At 36.6% G+C, this 13,578-nt stretch overlaps 1 protein-coding gene across 1 annotated transcript in view; it reads left to right on the top strand.

The window, feature by feature from the left end:
- The window catches only part of LOC145946847 (ankyrin repeat and KH domain-containing protein 1-like), a 32,259-nt gene extending 18,692 nt beyond the window's left edge, over positions 1-13,567 (top strand). Inside the window, exons 11-26 of the mRNA XM_083056597.1 lie at positions 551-712; positions 800-1,010; positions 1,090-1,518; positions 2,186-2,527; positions 3,552-3,713; positions 3,943-4,308; positions 5,523-5,677; positions 5,756-5,931; positions 6,055-6,187; positions 6,296-7,032; positions 7,115-7,423; positions 7,864-8,058; positions 9,515-9,662; positions 9,781-9,988; positions 10,288-11,162; positions 12,926-13,567. Coding sequence (XP_082912723.1) covers positions 551-712; positions 800-1,010; positions 1,090-1,518; positions 2,186-2,527; positions 3,552-3,713; positions 3,943-4,308; positions 5,523-5,677; positions 5,756-5,931; positions 6,055-6,187; positions 6,296-7,032; positions 7,115-7,423; positions 7,864-8,058; positions 9,515-9,662; positions 9,781-9,988; positions 10,288-11,162; positions 12,926-13,567 — 5,250 coding nt within the window. The remainder of the gene's footprint in view (positions 1-550; positions 713-799; positions 1,011-1,089; positions 1,519-2,185; positions 2,528-3,551; positions 3,714-3,942; positions 4,309-5,522; positions 5,678-5,755; positions 5,932-6,054; positions 6,188-6,295; positions 7,033-7,114; positions 7,424-7,863; positions 8,059-9,514; positions 9,663-9,780; positions 9,989-10,287; positions 11,163-12,925) is intronic.
- The last annotated feature ends 11 nt before the right edge of the window (positions 13,568-13,578 follow it).

The raw sequence follows: 13,578 nt of genomic DNA, 5'->3' as shown, positions 1-13,578 counted from the left end.
TCTCACTTCTGAAGTCATTCAATATGGTGTCAATGAGAGATTTTTAAGGCTCCTGGGTGCTCACCGCGGCCATATTGGAATCGTGACGTCAAAGGCGAGAAATAACACGTTGAGATTTCTTAGATGCCATTTCTAAATAAAAATATATTTGCATAAAATAACACTTAAGATCTCTTTAATACACTTCTAAAAAACGCCGAAAACTATTCTTTTCCCTTGACAGTCAATCAACAACCGTAAAATGATCGAGATATCAGACTTTGACATGCGGAATGACTGCGCATGTGCAAAGACCAGACGGACTGGGCCTCATAATATTACATTTTACAGCTGTTGATTGATTATAAAGGGAAAAGGATAGTTTTCGGTGTTTTTTAGAAGTGTATTAAAGAGAAAGTGTTATTTTATGCAAATATGTTTTTATTTAGAAATGACATCTAAAAATTTTTAGCGTGTGCTTTCTCGCCTCTGACGTCAAGGTACCAGGAGCCTTAACGCATATTTCTTTTTAAATGGATATATATGTATTTTTTTTTTTTCTTTATATAAGATACAACAACAATCCCAGCCACAATCGCAAGCACAACAATCTCACCAACAATCTCATTCACAACAGCAAACGAATGTAATTGGTAATAGTACTAATAACATAACGATGCCCACTCAACTAATGTCGCACTTGCATCCTACGCATCACCATTTGCATAGCCAGGTATGTGCTATATATATATTAAATTATTGTAATTTTTATTTACGTTAAAAAAAAGACCTAATAATAATATATACATTTTTTACATAGCAATCAGCTCAAGAAATTCTTCCCGAGCCAGCGGATCCTGAAATGTTACGAAAGTACAGAGATACTTGCGCATTTTTTGCTGCTGGGGCTCAAAAGTCGAAAACTTTCTCCGCTAATGAAAGGGTGTTCAAATTAGAGGATGGCACAGATATTCCTATTGACGATGCGTTCGAAATTTTTCGCTCCATCAATTTCGACGATGCAGTTGACAGTAAATATATATTTTTTTTCAACTTGAAAAATATATAAAAATAATTCTGTGTTTAATTTTTTCTTTATTCTCTCTATAGCACTAGAGGAAAATCAAGAAAAGCTTGACTTGATGAAAAGATTGGATATGTCGAGCAACAAAGAACAACAGCAGCAGCAACAACAGCAGCAGCAGCAACATTTGCAAACTCAAATAGTTCAGCAAAGTGGAAGTCCTCACACGTCTCAGGAATATTTCACCGGTCCTGTGCTATCAGTACCGTCGGTCTCTCTACCTACCTTACCATCGTTGCAAGTTGCTGCTAATGCTGGTGTCCAGATAGATGCAGATATATCAGCGGGTTTACAGCTGACGAGCACGCAATCCTTGCAAAGTCCGGCGCTGAAGACACGTCTGAGGGCTTTCGAGGAAGGCTTTCGCCAAGGTAGCATACACTTTCGCGAGTGTATGCAGCATATTAGCAGCGATACCTTTCAGCCTCAACTGTTACTTCAATCCTCTCAGATAAGTAAGTTCGTCAAAGATAAAAAATGTCTCTTAAAGGACCCCGCATCAAACATATAGGATTTTGGCTTTCGGTGGAATTGGCTCTTCTTTTCATATGTTGTAACTTATGACTTGCTGAACAAAAAATGTAATAGCCTCAAAGCTAAATATTCGATAGTTAATGAGTTATAGCCAGTCAAACAACTCGCAAAACCTTAATTTTTCGTGTTTGACTGACTGTAAATCAGTAACTATCTATTATTTAGTCATAATCTACAACAGAAGAGAAAATCAGCTAATTTTACCGGGATTCAAAAATCTTGTACTAATCATACAAAATTGAATTTTAATAAGACCAGCTGGTTTTCTCATATGTTGTAGCTTATGATCTGCTGAACAAAAAATGTAATAGGCTCAAAGCTAAATAATGGACAATTATTGAGTTATAGCCAATCGAATATGAAAAACTTGAGCTCTGTGAGTTATTTTAACTGACTGTAACTCGGTAACTATCCAATATTTAGCTTTGAGGCTACTACATCTTTTGTTCAGCAGAATATAAGCTACAATATATGAAAAAAAAAACCTGCCAATTCCATCGAAAGCAAAAATCCTATGTATTTGGTGCGGGGTCCTTTTTGTTATAGTGATTTTTTAATAATTTCTCAATTTTCTCGTTACTTTTTCAGCGTTTCCTACGCAAACATTACCAGTCGTGAGCGGAGCAACGGGAATAATAGACAGTATACCGCCTCATCAGTCGAGCAGTTATACACAATCTACGACTTGTAGCGCTAATCAAGTTCAAGTCGCTACGCAGACCCAGGCACCTGCTACCACGACCTCCTCGAACATCGGAACTGCGGTCGATAAGAAACAAGTGTACACCGCGCCGATAACGGGAAAGAGTAAGAAGACCAGATATCCCCTCCTCTCTCAGCAGCAATCGTGCCAGCAACAACAAAGCACTGCCAGTGCTCAACAAACTTCGAATTTTCCGGCGCAAAACTATCAACTGGATCCAGTGGCAGGTGAGAAACTACATGAATACTATTGTAACAGGGTGTCTACGCTTTGGAAAACCGTGAAAATCAGGGATTTTTTTTTACCTTGAAAAATCTGGGAATTCTCATGGAATTTTATTGAGACTCAGGGAATTTTTTCAAAAATTATGTCTGATAATTTTACTCTTATTTAGCACTTAAGAAACATATTTAACATATCTTTACAATATTTAAATTTTTATTAAAATCTCGTGATTTTTTTATTGACAATTTATTTTAGTATCAAGGTCTTATGTAAGTTTCGTAGAAAATTGTTCAATTTGTTAATAACATTTAAATAAATTAGTACTTCTTAAGACGTATATAATAAATTATTTTTGTTTTATATTTTTGCATATCTTTTTAGAGTTTAAATATGCAGGGTGTCCCATTGTAAATGAGCTAGGCGTATAGCTCAAAAAATATGAAAGTTATTTAGTTCGAAGGGGGACAGAAGATGGTGCTATTGATTTTTGGATAATTATTTGAAGGTCACATGAAGGTCACTTTCAATTTCTTAAATGGAAACCTCTATTTTTCAATGCATATTCTTGTAGTTTATCTTAAGAGCTTTTCAAAATACTATAATAAAGTTTTTTTGCGTAAAGTATTTTTCGAGTTATAAGGTTTGAAAGATACAGTATTTTGACATAAAATACATTCCATAATTTTTCAGATATTTACTATAATGATATATTGCACTTTATTATTGTCCAAATTAATTTTACAATTAATAAATCGATATTAAATGCAGAAAAACTGCATTCCTGATTTCAAACTTTTTTTGCAATTGTATAAATAGAAAACATTAGAAAACACATATAACAAAGAAACTTATTTTAAAAATATGTACCTATTAAATTTTCTTATTTTATCTGGAATTTTAAATCTGGAAGATCGAGGAATTTGCTTTACAAAATTTGAGTAGACATCCTGTAACGTGTGTAATTTATTGCTATAACCAACCAATGGCGCAAATAATTGTTCAATATACAATATAATACTGTTCCAGCAGTTGGAGGATACACGACCAACCAAGTTCCACCTACTCCATTCTCATGTATGGATGTTGATTCGGAAACTGACAGCAATCACGACACAGCGTTGACTTTAGCTTGTGCAGGAGGACACGAAGATCTCGTCGAACTTCTTCTGAGTCGCGGTGCAGATATAGGTAGGCAAAATATCACAATATATATCGATTCAATAATTATCATAAATACTTGAAGAATTGATACAGGCAAATTTATGATAAGTCATTGTAGGGATATGATTCACTTTGAAGCTTACAATAACATTTTAAAACGAATCTATCATTATTTCCTTTCCCTAAACGATTTTTAATATATAAAAAATATCTAAAATAACTAAGACAAAGAAGCTGACATGGAGTTTTATTGCAGAACATAGAGATAAGAAGGGATTTACTCCACTGATCTTGGCTGCGACAGCCGGTCATCAGAAAGTGGTCGACATTCTGCTCAATCATGGTGCCGACATCGAAGCGCAATCTGAACGTACCAAGGACACACCGTTGTCTCTCGCGTGTAGCGGAGGCAGATACGAAGTGGTCGAGCTTCTGCTTAATCGCGGCGCGAATAAGGAGCATCGCAACGTTTCCGATTACACGCCCTTGAGTCTCGCGGCATCCGGCGGTTATGTGAACATAATAAAGCTTCTACTCAGCCACGGTGCCGAAATTAACTCTCGCACCGGCTCGAAATTGGGCATATCTCCGCTTATGCTTGCCGCCATGAATGGGCATACTGGTAAGAAATTGATAAAGCTATATAGAGAAATTGTCCAATCGATAATTTCAATTTTTGTGTATACAAGAAAAGTAATTCCGTATTATAATTTATATACAAGGTACCCCAAAATCCTGTAACAGTCAAATATCTCGAAAACAAAGGTTTTTTCAAAAGAAAATGTTTCAAATAAAAGTTATAGGGCTTTAACGATCGTATTCTGTGAGAAAATTTTCACTCTATAAATTTTGTAATTCTCTAGCTCTTTAGCTTTTTCTTTTTTGCTCCACAGTGCTACATAGCTTATAGAGATACAGTGTTACAAAGAATTTTTACAGAATAGACCGATAAGTGGTGCATTAAATAGTAATGTTAATATGACTATAAATAGCATTGTTAAGGCTATGTAAAATTTACTTTAAACTTTTTAAATGGAAACCCCTATTTTTGATTGCACATTCTTGCAGCTTATCTCGAGAGCTTTTTAAAACACTATAATAAAATATTTGTTTATTCAGTGCTTTTCAAATTATAATATAATATTAATATGATATAATGTATATTATATTAATATAATATTATATAATTATAATATAATATATAATAATAATTATAATATAATATTATATAAATTATGCTTGAAGTTTACAGTATTTTAACATGAAATACAAAATATCTTGTAAAATATTTAGTTTTCGATAATCTTATCTTAATACTTTTATGCATAAAATAATTAAACAAATCAATTGGTGTAAAGAAAACGCATAGTTATTTTTAAGAAAATATACAATTTGCAACATTTTTTCTTAAAACCAGTTATGCGTTTTCTTTACACCAATTGATTGGTCTCATTATTTTGTGCATAAAAGTATGAAGGTAAGATTATCGAAAACTGAATGTTTTACAAGATATTTTATATCAAAATACCATATCTCTTTCAAGCCTCATAACTCGAAAAATATTTAACGGAAAAAACTTTATTATAGTGTTTTGAAAAGCTTTTGAGATAAGCTACATGAATATGTAATCAAAAATAGGAGTTTCTATTTAAAAATTTCAAAGTGAATTTTACGCTTTAACAATGCTATTTATAATTACACTAATATTATTACTTTTTTACTTGAAACATTTTTCTCGAAAAGCCTTTGTTTTCGAGATATTTAACTGTTGCGGGACTTTTGGGACACCCTGTATAATTTATATGTAATATCTTGAATTGAATTTGTTTACTACAGCGGCGGTTAAACTACTCTTGGATATGGGCAGTGATATCAATGCACAGATCGAGACGAACCGTAATACCGCATTGACCCTCGCATGCTTTCAAGGCAGACACGAAGTGGTTAGTCTTCTTCTTGATCGGAAAGCTAACGTTGAGCATCGTGCCAAGGTAACATATCCAACGTAATACATTGAAACAATATATATGTCATTTTTAAGGTATAATCATTTTTTCCTTTTTACAAAGACTGGTTTAACACCCCTAATGGAGGCTGCTAGCGGTGGATATGTCGAGGTCGGTCGGGTGTTACTTAGCAAAGGTGCGGATGTTAATGCAACACCTGTTCCATCTTCTCGCGATACTGCCCTAACTATCGCCGCTGACAAAGGTCACTGCCGTTTCGTAGAACTCTTATTAACGAGGTAATCTTTCCCATCATACACTTATTCCATGTTATCAAAGTCTCTGCAGGAACTGCGTTCCAAAATGCACTAGAAATCAGTAGAAGACGGTGTGTCATTGATAACGTCAACTTGGTTTTCCAGAGGGACTCAAGTGGAGGTGAAAAATAAAAAGGGAAACAGTCCATTGTGGTTGGCTGCGAACGGTGGGCATCTTAGTGTCGTCGACTTGTTGTACCATGCAGGTGCAGATATCGACTCGCAGGATAACCGCAAGGTATGTTAATTTAATGGATCAGAAACCTTTGGGTAACTCTCCTAAGTACTCTTTTTTTTCTTTCCTAATCTCGGACAAATATTTTATAATCTTATCTGATACGATTAGGTTTCCTGCCTGATGGCCGCTTTTCGGAAAGGTCACATTAAAGTGGTCAAGTGGATGGTGAATCACGTGACGCAGTTTCCTAGCGACCAGGAGATGACAAGGTACATAGCTACCGTCAGCGATAAGGAGCTCTTGGAGAAATGTCAGGAATGCGTGAAGGTAATAAGAGCGGCTAAGGAGACGCAGGCCGCCAAAGCGAACAAGAATGCCACCATACTGCTGGAGGAGCTCGACATGGAGAAGACGAGAGAGGAGTCCAAAAAGGCGGCCGCCGCGCGAAGACGGGAGAGAAAGAAAAAGAAGAAGCTGGAGAAGAAGGAGGAGAAACGTAAGCTTCATGAGGAGTACAAGAAGAACGAGACGGCTTTCGAGGATAAAGAGGAGAACGGGAAGAAATCGGGCGACGAGGAATGCGATCGAGCGGACGATAGCGAACACGAAGGTGGCGACGAGAGGATGGAAAGCGTGCCCTCGCCTATGAACAGAAGTCCCGAGGATCCTGATAGGGAAGAAGGTGACAGCGGAATAGATGCGAATAGTCAGGGCAGTTGTAGCAGCAACGATGTGAAGGCAAGGGAGAAGAAGAAGGATAAGAAGAAGAAGAAGAACAATAGTCCGAATAACAACGACAAGAATACGTCTCCGCAGCGTTCGCCGAAGACGCTTCTCGCGCAGAATAACAATTTATCGCAAAATACAGCGACGTCGACTAAATCCCAAAGTAATACTTCGGAAAAGTAAGTATAAGATCTTTCTCTCTCTCTCTCTCTCTTTTTTTTTTTTTTAAATTGAAGAATCTCTGAGTAATGATTTTTATAGGCGAATTATGACAAATATTGCCAGCGCGGTATCCGCATCCACAACTTCCGTCGCAACCAGGACATCCATTACTTCCATCAACTCTGATCGAAAACTGAAGGGTCAATTAGTTTTCGAATCCTCTAGACATCCTGCTGACAGGGAGGATTTCGAAGCAACCGGTAATGAAACTTACGTTCCTGGCAAAGGGAAAAAATCTTACAACAATCAGTACGATGGCGATACCCTAAACACATTGACCAAGATAAACAACACTAGTCCCAAGCAGAGCGGAAAACGTGAGGAAGGATGGAAGGAGGTTGTACGAAAGTAAGATATATGTTATGCTCTCTGAGAAATAATAAGGTATTTCGATGAAACAGCACTTCAGATGGCTTTAGCACACTCTTAAAATACCTCGAAAACTATCCTTTTCTCTTTATAATCAATCAACAGCTGTAAAATGACTAATATGAGGCTCAGTCCGTCTAATCTTCGCACATGAGCAGTCATTCCGCATGGCAAAGTCTGATATCACGATCATTTTACGGTTGATTGGCTGTTAAGGGAAAAGAATAAAAGTGTGCTAAAGCTGAAGTAGTGTTTCATCGAAATATCTTTTCATTTAAAAATAGCATCTAAGAATTTTCAGCGTGTGCTTTCTCGCCTCTGACAATCTAACATGGCCGCGACGAGAATCCAGGAGCCTTAAAAAAATTAAAATCTTTATTTTTACAAATAAAGACATGCGTACATCGTAAATTTTATAGGGGACAATCGGACGAGTCGGGAAGATTTATGAATTCGCCTTTCCGTTCCAAGAAAGTAATGGTTCCGCCGAACGCTATCAGTCGAGTGATCGGTAGAGGTGGCAGTAATATAAATGCCATTCGTAATGCTACAGGCGCGCATATTGAAGTGGAAAAACAAAGTAAATGTCAAGGGGAAAGAATCATCACGATTAAGTGAGTATTGAACATTACACTAGTTAACATTTTTTTTTTCTTCATTTTAAACCAGACAAGGTGTTTCTTATAGATTTTTGGATTTTTAAGATGCAATATATATCACTATATCTCTAAACATTAAAAAAATATACAATATGAAAAAATATAAAATAAAAAATAATTTATTATAATTGTCTTTTAAGAGGCACTAATTTATTTAAATATTATTAAAAATTAAGCAATTTTTTGTGAAACTTGCACAAGATTGATATACTAAAAGAAGAAATCGTCAATAAAATTATAAGACTTTAATAAAAACTTCAATATTGCAAAGATAGACATGTTTTTTAAGCATTTGAAGATTAAAATTATCAGACTTTTTTTTTAAATTCTGAATTAAATAAAATATGAGAATTCCCGGATTAAAAAAAAACGAAAATTCCTAGTTTTTCCAGTTTTTCCAGGGAGTAGAAACCTTGATAACACTAGTTTACAGCCAAAAATTATTTTAAACCAGACAAAATGTTTCTTATAGATTTTTGGATGCTGAAAACGCGATGCCACAAACCAAATTTCGCTAGCACATCAGATTTCCAAAATAGTTTAAGTTTAATGTGTAAATGTAAAAAATTGCTTTCTTTGCGATATTTGAGATTTTTTTATACAAAAGGTTAACGTTATCTGAAAAGTCTGATCAAATATCATGAATGTATTGTTTATCCCCTATAAAATGCATTTTTTTTTTTTTAATTTTTTTTTTCGATATCTTACTTTTAGTGTCTACTCCCTGAAAAAATTGGGAAAACTAAGGATTTTTGGTTTTTTTTTTATCCGGAAATTTTTTATGGTATTTTATTTGAGATTCAGGAGAATTAAAAAAAATTGTCTTTGATAATTAAAATCTTAAAAAACATATCTATCTTTGCAATTTAAGTTTTCATATTAAAGTCTTATAAGTCTATTGACGATTTCTTCTTTTAGTATTCAATCTTATGCAAGTTTCCTAGAAAATTGTTTAATTTTTTAATAATACTTAAATAAATTAGTGCTCTTTAAGACGTTTATAATAAAGTATTTTTTATTTTATATTTATATTTTTTCATATATTTTTTTAGTGTTTGGAGATTAGTGATATATTGCATTTTATTATTGTCCAAATTTTTCGATTATTAAATTGATATTAAATGCTAGAAAAACTGTATTCTTAGTAACTTACTTTGCAATCGTACGAATAGAAAACATTAAAAAGCGCATATAATAAAGAAACTTATTTAAAAAAGAAAACTACATTTATAAATTTTCTTATTTTTTGGAATTACTTGGAATTTTAAACGAAAATATCTGGAAAATTAGGGAATTCTCAGGGAATTTTTCTACAGGGAATTTTTTAAGATTCGAGTAGACCCCCTAATTATGTTTTACGCGCAAATAAAAAGACAATCTCTAGATTACTATATTTATTTTTTTTTTTTAGGGGTTCGTCTGAAGCGACGAAACAGGCTCACACGTTGATATCGATACTTATTAAAGATCCTGATGTGGATATATTGCAAATGCTTCCAAAATCAAAGCTCAATGTAATCACGACCTCTTCATGGGACAAATCTGTTTCCACAATTGCTGTAAGCGTTAATTAATTAATTAATTAATTAATTAATTAATTAATTAATAAAAACAAAGTTTTCCAATAAGCTTTATATCACAAACGATTAAACAAGTCATTGATTGTCTTCTTTTTAGGCATGCAAAACGAAGGTTGGATCTGTAAATAAACCGTCTAATCTAGCAGCCGGTACAATTAATAATCAAGTTAATAAACCGGGGTATCCTTCTGGCGTATCTACTGTAAGCCAATTAGTTCCTCTTCGCTCGTCATCCTCTATTAAACTTGCTGGTGCTTTCCCTACTTCGTTACCACGTGCGACAGCGCCTAGACTTGTAGCTGCAGGTAAATTAAACACGAACAAAAAATATGACATTAATATCAACTGCAACAAAAATGATTCTTATATTTGCTTATAATATATATATTATTATATTATTTATTATATATATTATATATTTATATTATATATTTATATATTTTTTGTATTTATTATTTATATATTATTTATATTTATCCAGGTAGCAAGCATACGTCATTTTGACATTTAATGACGTCAGTTTGCTACTTGGGATACATATTATTATGTTATATATATTATTGTTATTATATGATAATAATGTTATAAATATATGTGCGTGCAGCAGAGAAACGCGCGCAAGCTGTAGCCGCGCAAATGGCCTCGTCGAACACCAAGACGACGATGTCGTACACAAGTGCAATCATGACTGCCGGTAGAGCGGGGGCGAAGATCCTCGCGACTAGCACGACGCAGACGTTTGCGGCGAAGCTGTCCGAAATCACTGCCTCGACCCACAGCTCCACGACAGTCATGCAGTCCACTCACGTCACGCCCATGAATAAGCAACAGAATAAGCAACCTGGTGCGCAGGTAGTGACAGTTATGTCGGCCGCAGCGACCGTTCATACCAATCAGCAGCAGCAGCAACAGCAGTCCGTAATCAGTACATCGCCGAAACACTGCCGATCACTGCCCATCTTGTCTGCCTCACCGGCAATAGTATCTCATTATCCCGGGAAATCGAGTTACCCGTCTGGAACGAGCGCGATCCCGTCATCGGCCACGAGTACGATGACCATAACAAACTGCTCAGAGAGTTCCATCGTGTCGACGTCGACCAATTCCATTCGAATGACATCGTCCTCACCGCCTGCGTCGTCGCAGACGCAGATACTGCCGCCTCCGTCATCGGCGCAGCAACAACAGCAGCAGCAACAAGCTGTTGTTCGTAGCGCAACGCCTATCGCAATGCAGCAAGAGCAGCAACAACACCACCAGCAGCAGCAACAGCAGCAGCAGCACCTACCTACGAGCACACCCCTGGAATATTCCCTGTTCAACGATACTTTTACCAAAGTCACGCAACAATCGATGTGGGGCGGAAGGGAGAATGAAACTCAGAAAGGCATGAATTTCGCGACTGTTGCGGGCGGTGGTGTATCGTCAAATACGGGCTCCAGCTCAGCTGCGGCTAAGTTTGACAGTTCTCCACCTCAGGTATGGTGTGAGAATTCGTCGTTTCATACTTATTGTTAGTAGACAGTTCATTTAGCAGAAAATTCATGTAGCTACTAGATTCTAGTATACAGTCAGCCGTCTTCATCTAGCAGGCAATTAATTTGGTCGAACGCTTTGTTTAGCAAGCACTTTCATTCTCTTAATAAAAAAGAAAAGAAAGATGAGAAATTTGAAAATTTGTAAAATTTGAAATTGCTCGTTAACAGAAACAAATAAAATTTTCGCACCCATGCAAGTCATTGCATATTTATTTCTTACTGTTTATTTACGCCGGCTGAAAGATGGCGTTTATTTACGGTAGTTATTATTTATAGGCAAGAGAAAAATATTCGCCCGACAAGCGAAAGCCACGGATTAGATTCCCGTTTCAGGGACTTCGAACCGATATTTTTCTCGCCTACATCTCTTTAGGGGAACAGGAATTTAGTAATCTCGAATTGAGATACAATTTTTAATCAATTCCTAAGTCTTGTACCAAGCAAAAACTCGCGCAAATTATTTAGTTGTAGCGAAAAATTAATTTTTGCTATAACCGACAACCGCATTCGGCTCTTATAGCCTGTCTATTTTCAGATTTATATTTGATATCGAAAGCCTTTAAAATTTCTAAATGTTTGCATATTTATGTTGTAATTATTTACTCATACACACATACATGCTTACATATATATCACAGTGTCTACTCTCTGGAAAAAAACTGGAGATTGTAGAGATTTTTTTTTCAAAATTGATAATAAAGGATTATTATTCATAGTTCGATATATTTAAGATCGTCTTAAAGCTCTCGAGTTCTCACCGCGCCCAGATTGTATCGACAGAAACGAGACAGCACACGCTAAAAATCCTTAGATGCCATTTTTAAATGGAAACTATCCCTTTATCCTTTATCAACAGCTGTAAAATAATTGTAAAAAGAGGCCCAGTCCGTCTAAAGTTTGCACATGCGCAGTCATTCCGCATGACAAAGTCTGATATTACAATCATTTTACGGTTGTTGATTGATTGTCAAGGAAAAAAAATAGTTTTCGAGGTATTTTAATAGTGTGCTAAAGCCATCTGAAGTTCTTTTTATTTCGAAATGTCATCTAAGAATTTTTAATGTACCTTTTCACGCTGACGCTCGACACTCATTTTTAGCGTAATATAGATCATCTGATCGAAGATTAGATTAGCGCAAAGTAGATTATCTAATCAAAGTTGACGCTACATTGTGAAAAACGTTTGAAAAGGGTTTAGCATCAAATTTATAACGGCAGTATTATGTCGATAGGCTTGATGTTGAAAGTTGAGAAAATCCAATTTTTTGGTCCTGACGCTAGCGTCAAATCAAATTCGCACATTCTGCAGTCGTTACCCCGCCTCTAACATCATGATTCCAATATGGTCGGTGAGAACATTTGGTTGAGGAGAATCTTCAGACGATCTTAAATATGATTGGTCAAGTTTAGGAATCGTTTTCTTTGCAATCATATGAATGGAAAACATTAGAGGGTATACAATAAAGAAACTTATTTTAAAAAGTGACATCCATACACATTTCCTTATTTTACTTGGAATTTTTGAACGAAAATACCTGGAAGATCAGGGAATATATTTACAAAAAATTTGTGTAGATACCCTACACACACACACACACACACACTTTTTTTTTAATCGAAGTTTTATTAAAAAAGTTTGATTATCTATATATATCTCTGTCTGAAACAAAAATAATAAAATACTTAAAAAATTGTATTCGCTAGGTGGACGCATCGAAAGCTCCTGGATACCGTGGAGCAACCATGTGCTCCCCAGTTTCCAGCAAGCCTGGGATCATCAACAACTCGTCGACCAGCAACATGATCGGTAGCGTGGTGTCGTGTTCCGTGCAGAACAATCCCATGCAATCCGCGCAGTTTTCATCTTCGACGAGCTACAGCGAGCATCCGTTGCCCAACAAACCACCTGGGGGTCTAGCCGTGGCTAGACCGGTGATACCCCAGCAGAATATCGACATGGCAGCGGCGCAGTTCAACCGACCAGCGGTCTTTCAAGGCGACCTGACCTCGCGGAACGCGACGACGCACCAGCCAGCGACGGCCCACGTGATCCCGTCCTCGTCCACGTCGCAGCCTGGACTGGACGTCGGTCTGTTCAAGACGGTCAACAGCGTGGCCGGCGGCTACGAGCACCCGAACTCGAGCCTGCTGAAGATGGTGCCGAACGAGCAGAATCAGGGCGGCGGCGCCGCCGCAGCCGCCGTCGCCGCCGCCGCCGCGGCCGGCCATCCCCTGCTGCCGTTTCACCCGCACATGCAGAGCTTCGCTCAGACCGCCATCGCGCCGCCGTCCACCTCCTCCGTCATCAACACGACCGTCAGCATGTCGAGGAGTACTCTGCGTTGATACCACTGCTT

This window comes from Prenolepis imparis, unplaced genomic scaffold (assembly GCF_030444845.1).
Source record: "Prenolepis imparis isolate NDT839.2.m4 unplaced genomic scaffold, iyPreImpa1.0 SCAF_24, whole genome shotgun sequence".
Lineage (NCBI taxonomy): Eukaryota > Metazoa > Arthropoda > Insecta > Hymenoptera > Formicidae > Prenolepis > Prenolepis imparis.
The sequence above is the reverse complement of the archived record's forward strand: the minus strand, read 5'-3'. Positions and strand labels throughout refer to the sequence as shown.